General features: G+C 42.7%; 1 protein-coding gene across 2 annotated transcripts in view; it reads left to right on the top strand.

The window, feature by feature from the left end:
• Positions 1-26,499, top strand: part of PRKX (protein kinase X-linked) — a 92,355-nt gene that overhangs the window by 13,381 nt on the left and 52,475 nt on the right. For both annotated transcript variants that reach the window (XM_037824640.1, XM_037824638.1), the window contains exon 2: positions 19,327-19,495. In XM_037824640.1, coding sequence (XP_037680568.1) covers positions 19,327-19,495 — 169 coding nt within the window. The remainder of the gene's footprint in view (positions 1-19,326; positions 19,496-26,499) is intronic.

Here is a 26,499-nt window from a genome sequence, read left to right as displayed (position 1 = left end):
ATCAATAACCTGACTCAGAATATTACCTGGATACTTGAATAGAAATAGTTGTTGTTTGAGGTGATTTTATGAAAGATTTGTCTTTATTGCATCTATATCAGTTAAGCATTTTCTTTAGATACAGATTCTGCTTTATGAATTTTATTGCTCTTCTCAAAGAACCAGATTTGGGCTTTTCATTGATTTTTTTTTTCTCTATTGATTTCTGATTTTCAATTTAATTGATTTCTGCTCTAATTTTTATTATTTCTTTTCTTCTGTTTGTGTTAGGATTGTTGGAACTTCTTTCTCAAGTTTCCTAAAGTGTTTTACTTCGATATAGATTCTTGGTTGCTTCTTTGGGTTCCCTGGGCTAGAGTGGAAAGTCTTGGAAGAAATGAAACATAACTCAGGAAAATTGTTAAGAAAACTCAATCTTTCTTAGTTGGTCTCAAACTGCCTTCAGGGCAGCACAATAGGGTATCACCAAATTTTGTTATCCAATCGTCTCTGACTTCTGACCCTTCCTTGGACTGAGTGTTTTGGTTGTTTTACGTTTCTCTCTCACAGCTGGTGCTGGGTTAGCTCCCGATTCCTCTGTGTAATCAGCACTCCAGCTGGGTTTGCTTCTCCTTGGAACAAGCCTCAGAAATACATGCAAAGAAAGAAAACAAGAGAGCTGCCACTTGCTCCAGAAGCTCATCCTGAAATGCCATGCATTCACAGACAGCTGCTGTGATATCTAAGCACTTATATTCCTTTAAAGGAAAAAAAGAAAAGTCACGTGAGATCAAAGCATCTTGCATCGGGGACAGTTTACACTTTAACATGTAGAATACCCATTTCCAATTTAGGGTATTACTGGCAAAGTAGTAGATGGGAAGGTGTGGGATTGAAGGATGGGGTTTTGGTCTGGGTCCTTCATCTCTTGTGTTATCAATATGAAGATTCTCATCCTTTCTGCAAGTGAAAACCTTATTTATGTAGTTGGCCACTTATTTTCATGGTGTGTGTTTGGTCTGCCCTCAAGAATGTGTGGTAGTCACACACGTACAATAATTATACTTAGTGGTGCTCACAACCATATACATTCAGAGTTTCTGGCTGATTGGTAACAGCTCTTATGGCAGCCGGAAACAGTGTAATTCTATGGACCATGGCAACTATTAAACCCAGGAGACTCCCCTTCCTATCTGCTCAAGAGAAACTGGCTACATTGTAGGGAAAATTAATCCGTTCCAAAGCTTGCTGCCTGGTGTCGGCATAGAACAAGCACAAAATGGAATTCCCCAGAGGACACGAGCTCTGGACAAAGAGTCTGCTCCAAAGGTGATTTGTAAATTGGCCCATTGGAGAACTTTTGTCCAAGAAACAATGCTATTATGTATGAGGGCTGGAGTCCCAGACTGCTCACCAAAGTCCATTTAAGTACGGTAACAGATGTTGTCTGATGATAGGGAAGTAGAAATTCAGATCAGTATCAAATTAACAATTCAGCCAGACGAAGGAATAACACAGCACAAGAAGTTTTTTCAGATGTCCGTGCTTGAGGGAAGGCAAATTTAATAAGACCGTTGAGAGGGAGTGAGTGGCTTTCATCAAGACTTACAGAATTCAGACAATGTCTTTTTATGTACTTTGTTTTTAGCTGGAAAGCGACTGCACTTCCCAAATGTGTGGCTTGTCATTTTGTTTTCCTTGAAATGAGGCTTTGGCGTGTGCTGACATTGCACTGATCCGACAATGATGGGGCTTGTTTAAAAATGTGCCTTGGGGAAATTACACATTCTTTTGTTCTAGCCAGACAAAATTTAGAAATGGGGGTTAGGGCATGGATTTGTGTTTTTGTTTTGTTTTGTTTTGCTTTGTTTTGTTTTGTTTTCCTTAAAAGATATTTGGATTATATGTGCTTTCACAAAAAAAGCAGTCTCTATCATGTAAATAAAAGTGATTGGTTCCTACTTCAGTCCACTGTTACCAGGACATGTTTGAGGTCATGCCCTGGGGCCCCCCAAATCCCTGCTGTGGTGGGAGGGGGACCTAGAAGCTCCCCAGTCCTTAGGGAAGGACACTGTGTAGCCTGTGATTTTCCCACAGTTAAGGGGGACGTGGTAGAGGAATCTTACTGAGGGAAGACGTGTTGTAACCACACACTATCCGATGCTGTCCTAGATCCTGGAAACCCGTGTCAGACTCTGAAGGTTGTGGTTTGAAGAAGGAACTCTTAGAAGAAACACTTTAAACAGAAGGCAGTTAGTTATCCATCTGGCTGTTACATGTTAGAATATAAGTTATTTGTTCGAGGCTCTCAGAATGTCTAGATTTAGCATATTTGGCTGTTACATGACAGCAAAATAAGCGCTGAATGAGAATTAAGAAAACAGATTATAAAGCCTAACAAACTAAAGCTGTACCTCCTTTGCAAAGCATTACAGGCTAAAAATACTTCATTGTCAAATCTGCAGAATGGGGACCCATTGAAAATACTCAAGAGGCAGAACAAAATGCTGCTTAAAAGAAAAGGTGGGTGATCTATTGTGTAGGTGATGGCTGCTATACTCAGTTCATGTTAATTTCCAGTATGGTGGATATCTTTTTTATACATCCCACCCAAACAGACAAAAGCTCTTTGGCATCCTTGGTAAATTTTTTTAGCGTAAAGGAATCCCGATGCCAGAACGTTTGAGAAGGGCTGCTTTGAATTAACGGTGAGGTCTCAGACAGTGTCGATTTAGTGTCTTAGTGGAAAATGATGGGTTAATGATGTTGAGTAATGTTTCCTGCCTCTAGCAAGTCTTTAGAAAAAGGAAACACCTCATTGTTTTAGAAAAATCGGTCTCAAGTTTATTTTTGTTTTTGTTTGTTTTGGTTTTCATCATCATGCCCCAAACTGAAGTTGTTCGTTTGCTTGCAGTTCAGTTCTGCTAACTATGAGCCTTGTTCCCTTCTTCCACATGTGAAAGTTCACATTGCAACTTGGCTTTGGAGTAACTTTCCAAAGACATTCCATTCCCTATTGGTTATTTACACCAAGGAAGACTGCCAGTTATTGGGGGAAATAAAAACATGGCCAGGGCATAGCTCACCTTTCCAAGAAGCTTATACTAGAAATAACTATAAGAAAAGGCTGATGGTTAGCCTGATCACCAAGTTGTCACCAAGGAACTACAGATTTAATAGCAGATGTTTAAAGTTGGGTACCATTTGGATACACACATGGGAAAGAAACAGGGAGGAAGCCCAGAGCTTCTGGGGAGAAGAAGGATGCAAAGGTGGATTAAGTCCACATCATGGGTGACCCTAATGCCAGTTACAAAGTTTCTTTTTTTTTCCTTTAAAGTGAAGGAAAGCCATGAGCAGAGCTATGCAAGGAGAGGATGATAGATGCAGTGAGGTGGAGAATTGACTGGACAAATGGAGCAGGGAGTTTCTTTAGTCTAAGGGACTGTGGGTCTGAATTACATTACTGATTCACCGAATTTTATTGGCAGGTGCCTAGAAATCAGCTGAGCAGCTCCCTTTGTGGGGGGAGCAGTAAGTGCTGAGAAGGAGAGTTCGGTCTGTCTCTTTGCTGTGCACCCCAACACCTGGCACAGCTCCCACAGCTCAATACCTCTTCCAACATTTGTTCAGCCAGGGCTGAAAGAACAGGTGTGCTGGTGAGAGAATCAGTTACCTGGTGAGAGTAACTGATAGGTGGTAGGTCGGTTGGAAGACTCCGAGAGTGAGGCTGGAGTTTAGAAAGTGGAAACTGAAAGGCTATCTGTTGCTCCTTTTCTTGGTCTTGTTTCCGTGTATTCAGAGTCAAGAGTGTCGGGGAGAAGGATCAAGAATTGGGGTTGGGGGGCTGCCTTGGTTTGCCAAGTCCTCTGTAACAAAGACCCGTGGACTTGGCTTCCACAACAGGAGTTGCTTGTGTCTCAGTGGTGCTGGAGATCAGAAGTCGAGATTAAGGCAGGGACCTGCTCCCTCTGAAGTTTATAGGTTTCTGGCGGTGACAGGCAGTCCGTGATGTCTCTTGCTTGTGCCATAGCTCAGTGTTTGCCTCTGCCCCATGGCCGTCTCTCTCACTTTCTCTCCATAGCTGCCTTCCTGTCCTCTTCTAAATTCCAGTCGTATTGCTTCAGGGCCGGCGCTAACTCAATGTGGCCTCGTTTGACTGCACAGCACCTTCCTAGACTCTGTTCCTGAGTATGAACACGTTCACGAACTGCGAGTGAGGAGTTGGACATGGCTTTTTGGGGGACACAGTCCAACCATGTCAGGGCTTCAGAAGAAGAATTCTCTTGGGAAAGGAACTCAGCACTTGGTCAGTGAGGGATGTTGGAAACTGTCGCTCAGCACACTTTGGGCTTTTAATAAAATATGATAGGAATGACCCAAACATTATAAAATTAACACTATTTGCAAGTTATGCCGTCAGTGTTATTTTTAAACAATAATAAGTTTAGGATCTAGCGCTTCCCCATTCGTGCATGAAATAAGAAGTATCTCAGTGGCTTTGGTACAATATGCAGCCTAGAGCTGTGACTATAAATAGCTTCTTTTATGGGTTGCATTTGATCTCTAAAAGCCAGGCTCCTGTGGGAAGTCAAAATGTTGGCCGGACTGGTTCTTGACTCACTCTGTCTCTCTCTCTCGGTGAATGTCTTGTTTTCAATTGTTCTTTGACTCCTGTAGACCAGTGAACTTCACACAATGGCAAACATATTCTATAGACCACATAGTCCAGTGTAAACAGTACCCTTAAGTGGCTTTCGAGCACTTGAAATGTGGCCTTTGTAACTAACAGAAGCACTGATTTCTTAGCTTTATTTAATTTGACTTTAAGCAGTGGTAGGAGGTGGTTGACTACTGCGTTGGACAGCATAGCTTCAGACATTTAAGGATCTTTACAAGGTAAAGGTAAATAAATTCAGAAATCAGAAATCCTTCTGGGATCCTGCCAAATTTGACTAGTTCTAAGTGATTCCTGAGAGTTTGTAGTGACAGCCATGTAAATAGCTTTTTCACAATCTTTTGCTACCATCACTGCCACCCATTACCAAAAGTTTCCCATTGTCCCAAATGGACACTCTGTACATTTTAAGCCATAAATCCCCATCCCCTATCCCTACTTTGTCTCTTGGTAAACTGTATTCTAGAGTCTGACTATGAGTAAATACCCTTTTTTTTTTAAATATAAAACTTTATTGAAGGACATTAATAACAATCTATAAAAATGGAGAGATATAGCTTGCTTCAGGATCAATTCTCCAAAACTTGATTCATTGATTCAATGTAATACCAATCAAATTTCCAAGAGTACTTTTTTGAGAGACTTAACAAGCTAATTCTAAATTTACACTGAAGAACAAGGCCTAATAATAGCCAAGCCACTCCTGAAAAGATTAAAACAAGGGTTCCTTATCATAATGTTGAAATATTTTAAAAGCCAAATTTATTGTTTGTAGTATTGGCACTGAGTTAAGCAAATGATCAGTGAAATAGAATAGAGAATCCAGAAACAGAAACTATATAGAAATATTCTGTACATCATGTGGAATGTTATAAAACACTGGAAAAAGAAAAAACTATAAAAAATTTAGGCAGTAACTAAATGAGACAATTGGTATATTTTTACTTATATAAAAAATAAATGACATTAGATCTTTACCTCACACTATATATGAAAATCAATTTCTAGTGAGTAAAAGACTTAATCATCAAAGGCAGAGCTGAAGTTTTGGAAGAAAATTATAGGCAAATAGCTTTTGACCTTAAGGTAGCTTAGTGACTCTAACACAACATAGAAAGAGCCAACCGTAAACAGAGATTGATTGATTCAACTACATTAAAATACATATTTTCATTTGTTTAGTGAATTACAACATAAATATACATATAAATACAAACTACACAAATGGGAGATGTTCTCCACCAGATTAATGACAATGGATTAATATTTAGAATATATGAAGAATACCTACAAATCGATAAGGAAAACAACAAAATAGAAAATGGGCAGAACGCTTAAATAGGCTTTTTATAGAAGACAGAAAATTTGACCAATAAGTATATGAAAAGATACTTAAACTTATTAGTTACAGGAAAATACAAATTAAAACCATAATTAGGTGAGTAAATACCTTTTTAATAATCTTGGCAATACCCTGATTCATTATGAGACCTGAGGGAAGTTTCCTGCCAACATCACCTCCTTTTGCTAACATAATTAAATGATCAAGACATGCTTACTTTTACAAAAGTTGTTACTATCCCTGCTATTTTCTAAACATCTGTGTGAAGTCCCACCCTGTACCCTTTATATAATCTCATATTTCTCTATGAAATAGACTCAAACAAATACTTGATGATTTCATAGCAAAATGTTTCCAAGAGTAAAACGTCTCTCTTGTTGGGCAAGTCCAGTTTGTCAATGGAGTAGCAGGCTTTCTTGAGACGATACCATGAAAACTCTTTTATAGTTTATAAAATATATTTTCTTTCATTTTTTGGTAGGGGGCTCATTCCATGTCAACTTCTGCATTCTCTTACTCGATAATTGGTCCTCCTTTCTCCCTGCTCTTTTCTCCTCACCTGGAACCTTCCCTTTCCTCTGATACAGAGAAGGAAACTATATTTTGTTTCTTAATTTATTTACAGCCTCCTCATTCTTGACACTTAGTTCCAGCTTTTTGCCTTTTTAAGTCTTAGCAGAGACTTCTGCTTCCACGGGGCAGGCTGAGCGAGCGTGCACGATATAAACTCACACACACACGATCTCACAGCCTGCCCCTCCCAAGATTATATTAAACTGGAATAGAGAAATAAAATAATAGATGCAGATATGGGACGAGAAGGGAACAGAATTGCAGGAAAGGAGTTGCATGGAGCAATCAAGCTTCTGGAGGCAAAACAGTAAGTTCTGGATGAGCTTGGAGGAACCTGCAACTGGGGAGGGCTGGGCAAGCCAGACCCCAAAGGGTCTCTCCCAAGAGTGGGGAGTGAGGTCAAAGTGGGGGGGCCCTCTATTCTCAGCACCCCACGTCCCTATGTGAGGAAACTAGTGGGGAGCTCTAAGGAAGGTGGCGAGGATTGGGGTGTTGTAATTCTGCCATCCCGTCCTCCCCTTTTTCACACACAGGCTAGTCTTTCCCATATCCCATCCTTCAACATGAAAAGGCCATGAACCCAACAATTAGTGATGCAGTAAAATGTGCAAGGCATCAAGATGCATAAAGACGTGACTTTCGAAGAGGCAGATAATTGAGGGTACATAAAAGAAAAATTTTTTTAAATATCACTTTGAGTGTCATTATCAGAGACTTTTGAGAAGAGTTTGTTTCCTTAAACTATAGGATGTTTGAATTAAAGAGAATCAGAAGTAGCTTAAATAGGATTGCTGAAAGCAGAAATCCAGGCCTGTGGCTTAAGTTAATTGTTGAGATTTCTAAAACATGCTATTTTATTGCGATATAGTCACACACCATACAAAGTATACAATCCTTGGCTCACAGTATCATCACATAGTTGTACATTCATCACCACAATTTTAGAAGGTTTTCATTACTCCAAAAAGAAAAATAACACGTAGTAATATAAAAGAAAACTGCAAACATCCCATACCCCTTATAATCTTTGTAATTTTGACTTCCAAATGCACATCTGTAGCTCACACCTCTTTATTTTTTAGGAGTCTGTTGAACTCAACAGTTGCAACCACAAAACTCATCTCATTTGGTTAATTCAGGACTTACCACTTATCTGACTGTATAATCATTGCCGGTTTACACATCTGATATTTTGAGCTTCGTTGCAACAGGAAATGAGTCCATTTTGTTTTATCATTGTGTCTCCAACACCTGGTGGGATCCTGGTATATTTCAGATGTGTAATATTTGCTGAATAAATCAATGCACATGTGTATTATAATCAGCTTAATATTATAAATCATTATCTTGTTACAATTGCTCATCTATAGTAAAGCCTTTCCAACCTACATATATTTCAGAAGCCTGATGCAAAATTTTTAAATTAATTTTCATTTACAAACACTCTAGCATGGTATTGAACAGTTTTTAATACAATTGTATTAAGCAGGAGTTTTTGCCTGATCACTGGAAGATGTGTATCCAACTGTCCATCTTAATGTCCAGCAGGCCCTTGACATGGACACATCCTCTGTGTCCAACATGGAGCTTGTCATCTTCCTTCCCAAACAGAACAACCGACCAGACTCCACACCCCTCAACCAGGCTTTCCTTCCTGAGTCAGCATCATCACCAACTGCTCAGATGCCGAAACCCTAAACTGCAACCATTCTCCATCTCTCTGTGTCCCTTGTCCATCCAGTTGATAGCCATGCCCATTTTGCTTTTTACTCCCAACTACCTCCACGCGCCATCTTTCCCCACTGCCCCCAGCTTATCACCCTCGCGTCTGGCCTGGTTCTCAACATGGTCCATTGTGCTCTCTCCATGCTTGCCTCCTTCCAGTAGCTTTTCCCTCCACACAGCAGGGAAACATTTAAAACCAAGCAAAGTGTACAAACACAGAGCAATGCTGACAGCCTCCCACATCTGTTACTGCCTGGAGGGTGAAGAATTCACTCCAAAGTTTTTTCCATCCCTCCTCTCTCTGGTTCTGCATTTCCAGTTTTCCCTCCAGGCCCCTGAGTCCTTTTTCTCCCTGTGTCCCTGGCCTTTCACCTCTGTTAAATTTCTGCCCCAGCAGCCCCACTCTGTACCTGCCCAGGAGCTGCTGGCCGTCCATCCGGAGCAGTCTGCCCTCTGGACTCACTCGTCCACTTTTCATTTGAAATTTTACTTCTGAGCCCTACACCGAGGACAAGTTCCATCCTCTGTGCCCCTACACCCTGTGCTAACCTGATTCTGAAGTCATCAAGCTAAATCAACTCGTTGAACCCAAATGAACTCATCAGAGTTATGATAATTATTATAATTAGAGATCACTGTCTGGCATTCTGACCTCACCATAATAGGGCAGGAAGCAAAACTGGCTTATCCTTGCTTTCCCAACCTAACATCAAGTACAGCCTCTGGCATGAAGCAAAACACCATTACTGGTTGAAAGAACACATACCTGCCTTACATCGAATCGATTTTTTTTTAAGAGGGCTAAAGCTGTCTTCATAACTTGAAGTGCAGGAAACCATTTAATTGCCCAAAACCAAGTTTCTAAACATGTCTAGATTCGCAGTTGATAATTTTGCTTTACAGAAGCGTTGAGTGTGAAGTGGGTAGTGGAAAATCTAAAGCCGTGTTATCCAAAGTGGTAGGTTATAGCCTCAAGAAATAAAATTAAACGATTTAGTCCGTCAGTGTCACCAGCCACATTTCAGCTACCCGGGACCCAGGGATAGCTTGTAGCAGATGTATTAGCTGCACACAGAACATTTCTATCATCACAGAAAGTTCTAGTGGACAGTGTATATGTAAAGTCACTGGTTCTCGGCCAGGGGTGATTTTGCATCACAGAGAACCTGGCCATGTCTGGAGTCATTTTTGGTTCGTCACAACTGGGATGAAGTTCTCCAGGCATCTAGCAGTGGAGACCGGAGATACTGGTTAACCTCCTAGTAAACACGAGGTTGCCCCCACTCCAGAGAATTTTCCAGCCCCAAATATCAATAACTCTGTGGTTGAGAAACCCTGCTCTAAAGAGTAATACGATTTTGCAATTTTGGAGGAGCTGTTGTGGCATGACATAATTACACAAATGGATGGGAGTTTCGGAATTGTCTTTAACCAGCTGGCTTATATTGTGAATGTTTGAGGAACAACCTTTGTTTTGTTTTCTTTTGTTTTTTGGGGAAGACTCATCCAGGTGTCATCCAAAGCTAGAGGTATCATGCTAGTGTGATTATCAAAGCGGAGCCAGAAGTTCCAAGCATTTCTCTTGCTTAACATTTGTTAGTGTTGCGGAAGAGGGAGGAGAGAACTCCTTCTGTTTCCCTTTTTCTTTTTGAATCTTCTTATGTGAAAGTCTAATTTAATGCACTGTAAATAGACCAATTATGGTCCTAAAAATGTTATTTTTATGTTTTAAAAGACAACGTAGAATGCCGTTTGACTCATGTTTAATGTTGTATATTGTGTGATTCAAAATTTTAAAGGGGTTATTTGCTAAAGAAAAAAAAAAGCATTGTAGATCAATGAACTCATAAAACTCACCTCCTCTACCACTGCTGAATTCAGTCCAATTTACTCAGCTTATTTTTGAAGTAAAGATTCTAAGTTGAGAAAAAAAAAATCTTAAGATTATCCAATAGCCGCATGAACTGATTTTTTAAACATTGTCATCGTTGGGATATTATTGTGCTAAATGAGCATGTGTTGGGCAGAGTTGTTCTGGGTTGAACACTTTTTTATAGGGCGGGCTGCACTCACTGTGTTTTCCTTGGTCATTGTTGGAGGCTCCATCAGCATCGACAATGGTTCGAATGGGGGGAGGGCAGCTGCCCTCTAAGTGGTATCCAAGTCCTGGGGAGACTTCTGATCAGAACTTGCTTCCCTGCCCTTGTGAGAAGTCTCAAGACAGGGGCCCATGTGATCCTCTTAACTGCTCTCCGTGGTTTAAAGTTTTAAGTACCTCCACCACCCGAGAGTGGAGATCTTTAAGCTGTTCCAGGCTCTGTGTGCAAGCTCTCCAGGGGCTTCAAAAGGGCTGAAGTGTTAGCTCTTCTCTCCGTGTTTGAGACCCCATTTGTCTGTGGAACTGGTGCTTTCGGGAGTGGTTGGGACTGCCCCAAAGCCATCTAGGCTACTAAGAAATGAAAATGGAAATTTTAGGTCATTGCCAGGTGGATGTCTTGGCATCTGGACCTTCTGTTTCTTACTTGGGGAAAAAGCCTTAGAAAACATTTTTTCTGTTTTAAATATTGCTCATTACTTTTCTAAGCTGGTATGAGAGGCACCTGCCTGATTGGTGCTTTGTTTTTTCCAGGTGTGGTTTATTGCATGCTGTACACTCAATTCATATTTTCAGAGGCAGATTTCTTTATTTTTATTTTTATTTTTCTGTGTGTGTGGTAAAGTAAGATTTTGTATTTGGCTTTGCCTTTGGGGTGAAGTGGGATGGGGATCTGAATATAAACATGATCCAAATCAAACTTAATATGCGTGTTTGTGCTTTTGAGAGGCATGCCAGCTCCTTTTTGTTTACATATAAATACTTTCATTGTGCTAAGTTACACAGAAGGATGAATATTGTATGATTACAGTTACATGAAATATCTAGAATGAGCAAATTTATAGAGACAGAAGTAGATTAGAGGTTATGGGGCTGGGAAATGGGATGTGACTGCTAAATGGTCAACTTTTTGGGTTGCTTTCTGGGTGGGTTGATGACAATATCTTGGTAGTAGTTGGTGGTGATGGTGGAACAACATTATAAATCTAATTAATGCCAATGAATTGTACACTTAACAGCGGTAGAAGTGGCAAATATATGCCTTCAACGAAAAAAAATTAAAGAAAAGCCATATATAAAAAAGCTTTCTTCTAGTTGCAGCCATTGGTAGTTCAACCCTTACCCTTACATTCTGCCCTCCAAGCCTTCTTTAGTTCCTACAGGGAATTATTACTTACTTTTTCCTGATCCCTCTCTCGGTTTTGTCTGCAGCGTCTAAAGGTTGAGAGTGTTGATTGGCCATTTAACATTGCAGAACTGTGGTATTTTGTGGGTCTGATGTTTGATTATAGGCTTCTTATGGCTGAGAGAATTAAGCCTTGGTAGTTAGTTCCATGTTTCCAAGGGAAAAGATCACAGAGTGTCTATGTATGGGGAATCTCCGTGCAAAGGGTGTCTGGTGAGAGGCATAGCTTTGTCACATCCATTTTCCCCGGGAGCGTGTGGTTCCACTGGCGAGAGCTTACAGTCCATGTCTTGTGTTCATCTTGGTTTTTAACAGCAGCCAGGCAGTGTGAAGGAGCCCTGGCAAGAAGCACTTGCCTAAAAGCTTTATAGAGATGACTCAAAGGGCACCTTTGGAAGTCTTTATAGAAAACCATAGGAGATGCCCATTTTCCTGCTGTTGAAAAAAACTGAAATTCTTCTACTAAATATGCCAGTGGATTGAATATGTGGTGAAAAAAAGTAAGTAAATAGCAGCTTTTAAAAATTGGAAAGACTTCAAGGAAAGCCTGCAGGAAGGAAGGAGTTACAGCAGCTGGGCAGATGGGGACATTCATTTATTTTTTTTTTAATTTTTTTTTATGAAATTCAGTTTTATTGAGATATATTCACATGCTACACAGTCATCCATGCTGTACAATCAACTGTTCACAGTACCATCATATAGTTGTGCATTCATCACCCCAATCTATTTTTGAACATTTTCCTTATACCAGAAACATTCATTTCTTTTTATGTTGGGTCAGGGATGGCTGCTGGGTGGGGAGGGGAGGTAAAAGGCAGGTGACCTGGTTTGCTCTCATCTCCCTGCCCACGGGATCTCCAGGTAAAACAGACTGGAAAGATTTAGATACAGATTTAGGAGGAAGAAGGCCTTATCTACAGAATGCCTTTAGCAAAATGTTGATCTGTGGCTTTATAGGACATATAGGAGGGCTCCTTGGAGAACATCACATACGTTTTACATTTCTCTAGGGCATAAAATGGAGATAATTTTTTTTTCTTTCAAATTCAGTTTTTTTTTAATTCAGTTTTATTGAGATATATTCACATACCATACAGTCATCCATGGTGTACAATCAGCTGTTCACAGCGCCATCATATAGTTGTGTATTCATCACCCCAATCTATTTTTTGAACGTTTTCCTTATACGAGAAAGAATCAGAATAAGAATAAAAAATAAAAGTAAAAAAGAACACTCAAATCACCCCCCATCTCACCCTATTTTTCCTTTAGTTTTTGTCCCCATTTTTCTACTCATCCATCTGTACTCTGGATAAAGAGAATGTGATCCACAAGGTTTTCACAACTTCAAGAGTCCAGACTACTGGGTTGCAGTTTGATAGTTTTAGGTATTTCCTTCTAGCTATTCCAGTGCATTAAAACCTAAGAGGTGTTATCTATATAGTGCATAAGAATGCCCACCAGAGTGACCTCTCAGCTGCATTTGGAATCTCTCAGCCACTGAAGCTTTATTTTGTTTCATTCTGCTTCCCCCTTTTGGTCAAGAAGATGTTCTCCATCCCATGATGCCGGGTCTACATTCCTCCCTGGGAGTCATATTCCACGTTGCCAGGGAGATTCACTCCCCTGGGTGTCAGATCCCAAGTAGGGGGGAGGGCAGTGATTTCTTCTGCCGAGTTGGCTTAGTTAGAGAGAGGGGGCCACATCTGAGCAACAAAGAAGCACTCGGGGGAGACTCTTAGGCACAATTATAAGTGGGTTTAGCCTCTAAAATGGAGATTATTTTAAAAAATAACTTTTCATGTTGAAATAACATAAGACTCACAAGAAGTTGCAAAAAGAGCTGAGAGAGGAGAGGTCCACGAACCTTCCCCCAGCTTTCCCCATGATAGTCTTTGTGGAAATAGGCTTTGATATAATTCTGTTAGCACAGGGACAGACCTTGTGTGACTCACAGTGGAGATCACCCAAATGCTCTCTGCCGGGTGAGGAATTCCCCCAAACTTCCGCTGTTATACTGGGCCAGAGGTGCTTGCCCAGTGGGGGAGGACAGGATCTGGGAAGCTGGTGTTCCAGAACTTTCTCTGCTTCTTCTGAGTCTCTTGATTGCCTGTGTTGTAGAGAGAATTAGTAGAGCTTGCTGTGGGGCACCATCTTTGATGCTTGCATGTGATTAGACTGTCTGATTTGACCGTGCAATTTTCTGTAATAGCTTAGCATTTGGCATCCTTGATTTGGGGGGCACATTGGGAATGCAGAAGCAATGTGTGTCTGTAGCTCAACTCTAACATCCCTTCATTCTTGCTTCTGAGTTGCACTGCTCCTCTACAGGTGCTCAATCTCTGAGGGCTCCTGTAGTTTTCCTCCTTTACTAAAGGACCTTTAAATCTACTGCTTTGGGCAAGAGGCCATGCCAGCACTACTTTTTACACATGTTCATTTGTGGATTGTTCAGTCGCTCATTCATCCAACTCAGAAATTACAGAGATTCTTCAAACATCACCCCAGGTCTAAAGAAACCACTGCCACAAGTTTCATTATTCAATTCTGACGTGCCCAAAAAACTTAAATCCAATATTCTCCACTTATTTCCATTTATTTTTTTTTACTTTGGGGCTAGTGAAAACAAAATAAAACTGGAGCTCCCCCTGCTCCACACACACACTTCCCTTACCTAGTGCAATAATGATTTATACCAACATCATTAAATGTTTTCTTTGTCTTCGGTGACTTTAAGCTGATAAGCTAAAAATTGCAGCCTGCAGGTTTTGTCCACCTTGACACAGCTTTTACCAGTTTGGTTGTGTAATCTGATGGTGACACTGAGGAACCTCTCACATCTTCCAGGGCAATGTCACAATGGGCTGTGGTGCCTCGGTAAACTTTCGAGTTCTGTGTGTTTATAACTCATGCAGTTTACAGAGAGCTTAGAAGAAGGAGCAGGCAGAGATGCAAGATGTTCTAGTTTGCTAATGCTGCTGGGATGCAAAATACCAGAACTGGATTGGCTTCTATAAAGGGGGTTTATTTGGTTACACAGTTACAGTCTTAAGGCCATAAAGTATCCACTGGAGGATGGCCATTGGCATCCGGAAAACCTCTGTCAGCTGGGAAGGCACGTGGCTGGTGTCTGCTTGCTCCCAGGTTGCGTTTCAAAATGGTGTTCTCCAAAATGTTGCTCTTGGGGCATTTTATCCTCTCTCAGCTTCTCCAGAGCAAGAGTCTGCTTTCAACGGCCGTCTTCAAACTTTCACCTGCGGCTCCTCTCTCAGCTCCTGCGCGTTCTTCAAAGTGTCCCTCTTGGCTGTAGCAAGCTCACTCCTTCTGTCTGAGCTTATATAGTGCTCCAGTGAACTAATCAAGGCCCATGCTGAAAGGGTGGGGCCACACCTCCAGGGAAATTATCCAATGAAAGATTTCACTCACATATGAGTGATCACGTCTCCATGGAAACACTCAATCAAAGAATTACAGTCTAATCAACACCAATAGGTCTGCCCACACAAGACTTTTTCATCAAAGATAATGGTGTTTAGGGGGACATAATACATTCAAACCGGCACACAAGACATCTATTGTCATATCTGTGTTGTGTTTAAAGGAGGCATAAAAAACCTTCAGTGTGAGGGTTGAGTACAACTGCTGAAAACACAAAATATTATCCAGTAAATACAATACAGCAACCAACTTATTCCTTATTATGGGCAATAGAGAATGACAGTTGATGAGGAAGTTACCAAGGAGAGGAATATTCAACATCAAGGGGTACAGTCTTTATTTTGTTATTAGAATTTTAGGGTGTGGCAGGACTTTTATAAATTTCATAATAAAATTGCAGTCTTATTGGAAAGATGAGCTATCTGAGGCCAAAAGGGGTTAATTTGCTTGCCCAAACTCAAAGATCTAATTGGAGACAAAGCTTGATTGAGATGTGCCAGTGTTTCTAATTCCCAACGGAATGGGAATTTGCTCAATGGAAAACATCGATAACTACATAAAAACACCTAAACTATATCAGTTCACCCTCTTTGACACCTGCTCTCTACATTTTCTCTCTTTAACTTGGTTCCTCATAATTTTATTAATATGATACTGCTTTACTGTAACAAAATTCTGTTTTTACCTCCAACTTCTCGTTTTATAAGAACACACTTTAAAAATGGGTTACTGATCATCATTTGCTTCTTCACTTCTTCTACAACAGTTTCTTTTCTTCACTTTTGGATCACTTTCTACTTCTGCTTTAATAAAACATCATTGTTGGAAACTTCCGTTAAAAGTCTAGATTACTTATCTCGCTTCCCTTCCGCAATAAGCTAGTGGATTTGTTCACTTTTTTACAGTGTGGACATTCTAATTTATAGGAAATGCTAAACAAATTTATTGCTTATGTCTAACTTTGTTTTTCTTTTCATGTTACCATGTGCTATACCTGGTGCGCCAAACTTCGTCAAAGAGAGAAGGAAATCCATTGTGGTGTGGTGGTCACAGAGGTTTTTTCCTTCCCAAATCATCTTCAAAATCCTCATTCCTCTTTTCTGATTGGTTTCCATTGTTCCGGGACTTACTGCCCTATTAATTGACCATTTTCCCCACCTTATTCCTTAGAAAGACCCTTCCTCTGCTTTATTACTTTGGCAGACAGAAAAGGTGGCCCCCATTGAGCAAGCTTCACCCAGTTTTTCCCATTTTTCTGCTCCTTGCTTTTTTTTTTTTTTTTTCCCTGACCTTAGATAAACTTTACTTGGATCTTTGATCTTATATTTGGAGTGGGCCTTTGGAGGAGTAGTCAAGTTAAGAGATCATGGGATGCTTTGACTGGACATTTACTTTGTAGAGCCCAAGACTTCTCTAGATGAATCTTCCATGGGTATATATATGTGTTGGGTGAGGAGGCAGCTTTGTCCACGTAAAGGAAGGAGGAGAGGAAAACATTGCCAGGTACATACTCTGAAACCCTATTTTTGTATGAGCTTTTCAGCATAAATTCTTAGAGAGGATGGAGCTTTGGGGTTTGTCACCCAGCACCCCTAAGATGCTGTTTGATTTATTGAAGGATATGGTGCTCTTTTGGAAAGCCAGAATACATTTATCTGTGTGGCTTAAATTTTCCATATAGAAAACAGCATTTCCAAGTTAATTCATTTACGCAAGGGCTGGGTTTGAGCTCTTTTAACTGTGCTAATAGTAATTTAGCTTGCTCTCAGTTCTCTCCACTAATGGAAGGAAACAGGGATGCAGATTTTGTCATAAGCAAAATGTGTTCCATTTGATCCATTAGATGGCTTCTTACAGATATACAAGAATAATTCAATTTTTGCATTGTAGAGCCACATTACTTGGGAGTGCAGGATGGAAATTATGAGATAAAAGCCACTGGATTTAAATATCTGCAAGTCATTATGCACAATTAAGCCCCAAATTTGCAGGAGTGCTGGAAACTTAGTAATCACAATCAATTAAATTTTAATGTAATATTAAAAAAATCAAAATGAATGCAAAAAACCCACAAGTCAACATTAAAAAAAAATGATGGTGGTAAAGTAGTTATAATATAAAACCTGCCATTTTAACCATTTTTAAGTGTACATTTTGGTGGTGTTAATTATACCCCCAATATTATACAACCATCACCACTATCTATTTCCAAAACCTTTTCAGTCACCACCAAAAGAAAATCTGTACCCATTAAGGATTATCACCACATTTCCTCTCCTTTTAGCCACTGGTAACTTCTAATCTACTGTCTTTATGCATTTGATTATTCTAGATATTTCTTACAAGTGCAATCATGTAATAGGTGCCCTTTTGTGTCTGGCTAATATCTCTTAGCAAATTGTTTTTCAGGTTCACCCATGTTGTAGCACATATCAGATGTTCAGTGCTTTTAATGGGTGAATAATAATACATCATATATATAGTCAATGTTTTGTTTTTCTGTTCATTTGTCGATGGTCACTTGGGGTTTCCTATTTTGACTATTGTGAAAAATGCTGCTTTGAACATTGGTGTTTGCGTAATCTGAGTCCCTTGTTTTCAATTCCTCGGGCTGTATACCTGGGAATGGATTTGCTGGGCCATGTGACAACTCTTACGTATAGCTTTTTGAGTTGCTGCTGTGCTGGTTTCCATGACAGCTGCACCATTTTCAATTTTTTTAAATTAAATTCAGTTTTATTGAGATATATTCAAATACCATACAGTCATCTGTGGTGTACAATCAACTGTTCACAGCACCATCATATAGTTGTGCATTCATCACCACAATCTATTTTTAACATTTTCCTTATACCAGAAAGAATCAGAATCAGAATAAAAAATAAAAGTAAAAAAGAACACCCAAATCATCCCCTGCCATCCCACCCTATTTTTCATTCAGTTTTTGTCCCCATTTTTCTACTCATCCATCCATACACTGGATAAAGGGAGTGCGATCCACAAGGTTTTCACAATCACACTGTCACCCCTTGTAATCCAGTGTATGAAGACATTGTTATACAATCATCTTCAGTAGTCAAGGCTACTGGGTTGGAGTTTGGTAGTTTCAGGTGTTTACTTCTAGCTATTCCAATACATTAAAACCTAAGAGGTGTTATCTATATAGTGCATAAGAATGTCCACCAGAGTGACCTCTCGACTCCATTTGAAATCTCTCAGCCACTGAAGCTTTATTTCATTTCATTTTGCATCCCCCTTTTGGTCAAGAAGATGTTCTCCATTCCATGATGCTGGGTCCAGAGTCATCCCTTGGAGTCATATCCTGTGTTGCCAGGGAGATTTACACCCCTGGAGTCAGGTCCCACATAGGGGGGAGGGCAGTGAGATCACCCGCCAAGGTGGCTCAGTTAGAGAGAGAGAGAGAAGGTCACATCTGAGCAACAAAGAGGCACTCAGGGGGAGACTTTTAGGCACAATTATAGTAGGCTCAGCCTCCATGGAGTGTTTTAAAGTGACAAATGGCATAGTCTGGCCTGAATTTTAGAAAAATAAATGGTGAGAGAAGCATGTTGGGAGGAGGGTGTGATTTAGAAGGCGGCGTGGCCTGAGACTGGAGAACATGCCCAAACTCAAAGCCAGCATCACGAGGATTACAAAAGTGGGGAGCCTACAGCAGGTATGGGGTACCTGGGATTTGGCATCAGATGGGAACACGGGGGTGCAGTTGACGTTGTGTCAGGTGGTCACCACTCTGCATGAAGCGTAGAAGATACAGGGAGCAGGAGGAAGTCAGGGTAGAAGGTGTGCTGGGATTGACTCCCAGAAAATACAAAACAGGGTGTGACTTTGTATTTGTTGGGATTGTCATTTTTCCCTCTGAATAACTGAATCTGTTTATCAGCACCTATACCACTTTATTGCACACTATGGCGATTTTTAAAAATAAGGAAATAAAGAAAGCACTGACTATAACTTTCTATTATACTTCTCCTTGCGAGTGTGCGTATGTGTGTGTTTTTCTGGGAAGACTGGTCTGCAGAAATGATGGCCAGTTTCCCACCAAATTAAAGAACTGTTCAGGCGCAGCTGATGCACTGTGAATGTGTATAATATGTGTTCCAATGGAGATTCTACGTGGGAATTTCTTCGTAGATACTGTCTTCGTGCATATAGTAGGATATTAAGCTGCCATCATTGGCGTGTTCTCTTCCAAAGACCCCAAGCAGCCTCATGGTGATTTAACTGCGTGTTTTTCTCTCCACCCCTCATCAAGAGAGCTGACGGCTTCCATGTCTTCCCCTCTGCAGGCACAGGGACATTTGGACGTGTGCACCTGGTCAAGGAGAAGGCGGCCCAGCAGTGCTTCGCCCTGAAGGTGATGAGTATCCCTGACGTGATCCGGCTGAAGCAGGAGCAGCACGTGTACAATGAGAAGTCTGTGCTCAAGGAAGTCAGCCACCCGTTTCTGGTCCGGCTGTGAGTCTACTCCCGGTGTCTCGCACACCCCTTTCTCCTCTTCCTCCTCACCCTCCACCAGCCTGAGAGTGTCTTCTCACCAGTGGTGGAGTGGATGAGGTCATGGCGGTGGAGTGGATGAGGTCGTGGCAGTGGAGTGGAGAGAGGTCGTGGCGGAGGAGTGGAGAGAGGTTGTGGCGGTGGAGTGGAGAGAGGTCCTGGCAGTGGAGTGGAGAGGTCATGGCGGTGGAGTGGAGTGAGGTCATGGCGGTGGAGTGGAGAGAGGTCGTGGCGGTGGAGTGGAGAGAGGTTGTGGCGGTGGAGTGGAGAGAGGTCGTGGCGGTGGAGTGGAGAGGTCATGGCGGTGGAGTGGAGTGAGGTCGTGGCGGTGGAGTGGATGAGGTAGTGGCGGTGGAGTGGAGCGAGGTCGTGGTGGAGGAGTGGAGAGAGGTCGTGGCGGTGGAGTGGAGCGAGGTAGTGGCGGTGGAGTGGAGCGAGGTCCTGGCGGTGGAGTGGATGAGGTCGTGGCGGTGGAGTGGAGAGAGGTTGTGGTGGTGGAGTGGAGAGGTCATGGCGGTGGAGTGGAGTGAGGTCTGGCAGTGGAGTGGAGAGGTCATGGCGGTGGAGTGGAGTGAGGTCGTGGCGGTGGAGTGGAGTGAGGTCGTGGCGGTGGAGTGGAGAGGTCATGGCGGTGGAGTGGAGAGGTCATGGCGGTGGAGTGGAGAGAGGTCGTGGCGGTGGAGTGGAGAGAGGTCGTGGCGGTGGAGTGGAGAGAGGTCGTGGCGGTGGAGTGGAGAGAGGTCGTGGCGGTGGAGTGGAGAGAGGTCGTGGCGGTGGAGTGGAGCGAGGTCGTGGCGGTGGAGTGGAGAGAGGTCGTGGCGGTGGAGTGGAGAGGTCATGGCGGTGGAGTGGAGCGAGGTCGTGGCGGTGGAGTGGAGAGAGGTCGTGGCGGTGGAGTGGAGAGAGGTCGTGGCGGTGGAGTGGAGAGAGGTTGTGGCGGTGGAGTGGAGCGAGGTCGTGGCGGTGGAGTGGAGAGAGGTCGTGGCGGTGGAGTGGAGAGGTCATGGCGGTGGAGTGGAGCGAGGTCGTGGCGGTGGAGTGGAGAGAGGTCGTGGCGGTGGAGTGGAGAGGTCATGGCGGTGGAGTGGAGTGAGGTCGTGGCGGTGGAGTGGAGAGAGGTCGTGGCGGTGGAGTGGAGAGGTCATGGCGGTGGAGTGGAGCGAGGTCATGGCGGTGGAGTGGAGAGAGGTCGTGGCGGTGGAGTGGAGAGAGGTCGTGGCGGTGGAGTGGAGAGGTCATGGCGGTGGAGTGGAGCGAGGTCATGGCGGTGGAGTGGAGAGAGGTCGTGGCGGTGGAGTGGAGAGAGGTTGTGGCGGTGGAGTGGAGCGAGGTCGTGGCGGTGGAGTGGAGAGAGGTCGTGGCGGTGGAGTGGAGAGGTCATGGCGGTGGAGTGGAGTGAGGTCGTGGCGGTGGAGTGGAGAGGTCATGGCGGTGGAGTGGAGCGAGGTCGTGGCGGTGGAGTGGAGAGAGGTCGTGGCGGAGGAGTGGAGAGAGGTCATGGCGGTGTAGTGGAGAGGTCATGGCAGTGGAGTGGAGTGAGGTCATGGCGGTGGAGTGGAGAGGTCATGGCGATGGAGTGGAGTGAGGTCATGGTGGTGGAGTGGAGAAATGTCATGGCGGTGGAGTGGATGAGGTCATGGCGGTGGAGTGGATGAGGTAGTGGCGGTGGAGTGGAGTGAGGTCGTGGCGGTGGAGTGGAGTGAGGTCGTGGCAGTGGAGTGGATGAGGTTGTGGCGGTGGAGTGGAGCGAGGTCGTGGCGGTGGAGTGGAGCGAGGTCCTGGCGGTGGAGTGGATGAGGTCGTGGCGGTGGAGTGGAGAGAGGTCGTGGCGGTGGAGTGGAGTGAGGTCGTGGCGGTGGAGTGGAGTGAGGTCATGGCGGTGGAGTGGAGAGGTCATGGCAGTGGAGTGGATGAGGTAGTGGCGGTGGAGTGGAGTGAGGTCATGGCGGTGGAGTGGATGAGGTCATGGCGGTGGAGTGGATGAGGTAGTGGCGGTGGAGTGGAGTGAGGTCATGGCGGTGGAGTGGAGTGAGGTCTGGCAGTGGAGTGGAGAGGTCATGGCGGTGGAGTGGAGTGAGGTCGTGGCGGTGGAGTGGAGTGAGGTCATGGCGGTGGAGTGGAGAGGTCATGGCGGTGGAGTGGAGAGAGGTCATGGCGGTGGAGTGGAGTGAGGTTGTGGCGGTGGAGAGGATGAGGTCATGGTGGTGGAGTGGAGAGAGGTCATGGCGGTGGAGTGGAGAGAGGTCATGGCTTACACGTGAAGACCATGACACCATCCTGGGCTATGTTAACCTCTGGTCTTAGAGATGAGTAAGGCTCCATTCCTAGAAAGAACTGCTCGGGGCCCCGTGCCCCCTGCCTGCTGCCAAGAGTTTTCCTGCCCTCTCTTCCTGTTGTGTGCAGCTTCCAAAACTCACTAAAGACCCAGTTAGGTTGGTTTTGCAGGAGCCTGAGTCATAAAGTGTCTTAGTTTGCTTGAGCTTCTATGACAAATACCATGAACTGGTTTTGGCTTAACAACAGGAATTCATTGGCTCATGGTTTTGAGGCTACAAGAAGTCCAAAATCAGGATCTCGGCAAGTCTTGCTTCTTTCTGGAATCTGTAGCCTTTTGGTGCTGGCTGCTGATAATCCTTATGGTCCCTCAGCTTGAGCCACTGCTAATGTCACAAGGCAATGTCTTCTCCTTGCTCCCTTCTCTGACATATGGGTTCTCTTTAAGAGGCTCCAGTCATCCAGATTATGAGTCATGCTCATTCATTTGTCCACACCTTATCTAAAAATAACATCTTTGAACCCTTTACGAGGGGTTCAGATGCACAGGCTCACAGATTAAGACTAGGAATGTGTTGGGTGGCGTCCATGATTCAACCTACCATGTGTGGACTGTGCTTGTCTTCATTAAAGACACCATTTCTAGGGTTTCTCATTGACAGTTAGACATCCCCGATGAGATGTCCCACAGGCACCTCAAGTTGGGTGTGTCCAGCACTTAGCTCATAATTCCTTCTCCTCCAATCATTTTATCATATAGGAAAAGACTATTGTCTTACCAGATACCCAAGATGCAGATGTTCTTGATGTTTCTCTCTCTTCCTGAACCCCTCCCATTCCGTCCTTTCCAACCAATTCCAAAGTCCTCCCTCTTACCATCCTTCTGATTTTCTTCCTGTCCACCCACTCTGCCTGAGCTGGCTCCCCATCGCTCTGCCCAGGATTTGTTTCCTAGCTGCCACTTTCTTCACTTGATAGCCATAGACAACCTTCCCAAATACCCATCCGAGGACTAATCCATAGTGAATTGCTGAAGTGCCCAGAGGAAAGCCTGAGCTCCTTGGTATCCTATAAAAGGCTCATCAGGAACTGGCCTCTGGTTTTGCCTCCAGTTCTGTCTCTTCCACCACCACTATGCTCTCCATCGTTGAAGCAAGGAAAGCCACCTGCCATTTCCCAGCAGCTGAAACTGATACCACACAATAAGCTGGCTTATCAATAGGGATTTATAGGCTCATGGTTTCAGAGGCTAGAAGGCTTGCTTCCTCCCGGGGTTGATATCTTCTGGCTGGCCAGGAATCTTTGAGGTTCCTTGGCTTTTCCAACACATGGCAATGCATATGGTGGCACCTTCTTTCTCTCCTGAATTCTCTTGATTTCCAGCTTCTGGCTGCTCATGGCTTCTCTCTCCATCTGACTTTCACTCTGCTTATAAAGGACTCCAGTAATCTAGATTAAAGCCCAAGTTGAATCAACTGGATATACCTTAACCAAAAATGACACCTTCAGAAGGTCCTATTTATAATGGGTTCACACCCACAGGAATGGATTAAGAACATGTTTTTCTGGGGTATGTAATTCACTCCTCAACAAGCATCTTCCACAGAGAAGAGGCAGATTGCATGTTCAGTGAGGGGTGATCAGAAGGAGTTGAATATATGTTTTCCTTTCCTTTTATGGGCTAATAGGGGATCTTCTGCAACTTCCATCTGAGTCTTGGAAATAAAAGTAGACAGCAGATAGGGTATCCCCTCAGCTCTCCTATTTATTCTGAATTCCCACTTGGCCAGTGATCTACAGTACTGAACCGGTGTTTGAAAAACTAACGCATGTAGATTTCTCTCTGATAAGTAGAATACCTTCTAGTTACTTTTGTTCTGTGACATAAAATAGTGAGTTGGGAAAAGCACTGTATCTTGCTAGGGGTTTTAAAAGTATTTTCGAGCATAGATTATGTTTACTTTATCATGGCCAAATTGCTCTTATGTGGTTTAGATGGACCATCTTTTCTTCTTACCTAATACAGGAAGTCCCAAACTTTAAAAACAGGCTGTGTGCCTAAAGGTGTCTTGTAAGTTTTCCATTAGAACATGTTTTCTGATGGAAACACAGTGTAGCAGCTGGGTCCCTGTGTGTCTCTGGAAACTGTGACTTGGTCAATTGTGTGTTTATCATGTAATGAGGAGAACACAAAAGAGAAACAAGTCAAATTGATGATGCAGATAAAAGTCTTGGGTGCTGTTTTTGAGAAGGAACAAGTTTGGAGAAGGGTGGACCAGCAAGTGAGGAGTTCGTTCCACAAAAGAAGAGTGGGCAGTGGAGGTCCAATTCTTCACAACTCCATCTTCTCTTGGGGACAGCTGTATGCCCTATTCATCTTTGGGGCACTGTTACGGGGCATTTGCCTGCAACAGAAGCTGACATCTTGGGTGAGGACCACCTGCCAGGGCACACGATGTGCTCTCAAGGTGCTTTACCACCCCAAATCTAAAATCCCAAGAAAGAATCACATGGGTGTGGAGTGGGTGGGTGTGTACAAGTCAGAGAAGTCCCTGGTGTAGAATTCTTGGGCTGCTGAATTTGAACACTAACAGGGAGTGCTGCCACATGGATGAGCCTAGAAAACATTATGCTGGGTGAAATGAGCCAGGCACACAAGGACAAATATTGTATGATTCTACTTACATGAAATCCGATGAATGAGCAAATTCATGGAGACATGGGTACTGTGAGTATTGATTAAAGTTGATATAAAGCAGGTCAGTGGTTACGAGGGGCAGGGGTGAGAGAGAATAAGGAGTTAACTGCTTAATGGGTACGGAGTTTCTGGTTGGTAGGGGGATGGAAAAATTTGGGCGATGGACGGTGGTGACGGTAGCACAACATTGTGAATGTAATTTTTGTGTGTATTTGTTACTTTTAGCCCTCTTTTTTAAATGCAATTTTTTTTTAGATATAATCACATAGCATACAGTCATTCAAAGTGTACAATCAGTTGTTCATAGTATTGTCATATAGTTTTGCATTCATCCCCACAATCAAACTTTGAACATTTTCATTACACCAAAAACTAAGATAAAGATTAAAATAAAAAAGGACATCCAAAACATCCATTCCCCTCCTCACCCATTGTTCATTTACTTCTTTTTTAATACAGTTTAATTGAGATATATTCACACACCCTACAGTCATCCACAGGGTACAATCATTTATTCACAGCACCATCATACATTTCTGGGTTCACCACCAGAATCAATTTTTGAAACTTTTCCTTACTCCAAAATAAAAATAAAAGCAAAACAGAACACCTAAATCTTTCCCCTCCTCCCCATCCTATTCTATTTTTGTCCCCATTTTCCAGTCATCTGTCCATACACTGGATAAAGGGAGTTTGAGCCACAAGGTTTTGTGAATGTAGTTAATGCCTTAGAATTGCACACTTGAAGAATGGTAGAAATGGCAAAATTCATTGCATACATGTGTAACCACAACATTTTAAAAAATTAGGGAAAGGGAGTAGCTTTTAAAACAGACTTAATTTTCCTTTCTTCAGTCTGGGACAGCTTCTTGAATCTTGAAGGGATATAGATTCTGCACTTTGCCCTTCCTTCTTTCGAGTTCAATACCTAAATTGTTTATATCAGGAAGTGTCTAAATCCTAGTTTCGGTGAAATAGAATTTGACCCAAGGTTATCTAAATCTGTTGAATTTTAAGTAGTGGAATATCTCTCACCATGACAGCCCCATCCTCTTGACAGTTTGAATGCTTCCTTTATTTTTCTTTTATCCAAAAGGCATTGGGTATTGTGAGTGTTGATTAAAGTTGAATGTGGTCTATTTATATTTTATGTCCTGTCAATGCTGCAGCTGAGAGGGAGAACTTTTGCTCAGAATGTTCAGGCATTTGGTCTATGGAATTTAAGTGTTCTGGTTTGCTAATGCTGCCATTATGCAAAATACCAGAAATGGATTGACTTGTATAAAGAGGATTTATTAGGTTACAAATTTACAGTCCTAAGGCCATAGAAGTGTCCAAACTAAGGCGTCAACAAGAGGATACCTTCACTGAAGAAAGGTTGATGGTGTCCGGAACACCTCTGTCAGCTGGGAGGGCACATGGCTGATGTCTGCTGATCCTTTGCTCCTGGGTTGTATTTTTTTTTTTTTTTTCCATTTTTATTGAGATTGTTCAGATACCATACAATTATCCAAAGATCCAAAGTGTACAATCACTTGCCCCCAGGTACCCTCATACAGCTGTGCATCCATCACACTTAATTTTTGTTCAATTTTTAGAAACTTTTCATTACTCCAGACAAGAAATAAAGTGAAAGATGAAAAAAGAAAAAAAGAAAAGGAAACTCTAAACCTCCCCTATCCCTAACCAACCCCCCTCAATTGTTGACTCCTAGTATTGATATAGTACGTTTGTTACTGTTTATGAAAAAATGTTGAAATACTACTAACTGTAGTATATAGTTTGTAATAGGTATATAGTTCTTCCCTATATGCCCCTCTATTATTAACTTCTAATTGTATTGTCATACATTTGTTCTGGTTCATGAAGTGATTTCTAGTATTTGTACAGTTGATCATGGACATTGCCCACCATAGGATTCAGTTTTATACATTTCCATCTTTTGACCTCCAACTTTCCTTCTGGTGACATATATGACTCTGAGCTTCCCCTT

This window comes from Choloepus didactylus, assembly GCF_015220235.1.
Source record: "Choloepus didactylus isolate mChoDid1 chromosome X unlocalized genomic scaffold, mChoDid1.pri SUPER_X_unloc1, whole genome shotgun sequence".
NCBI lineage: Eukaryota > Metazoa > Chordata > Mammalia > Pilosa > Megalonychidae > Choloepus > Choloepus didactylus.
This window is presented reverse-complemented; position numbering and strand designations above follow the sequence as displayed.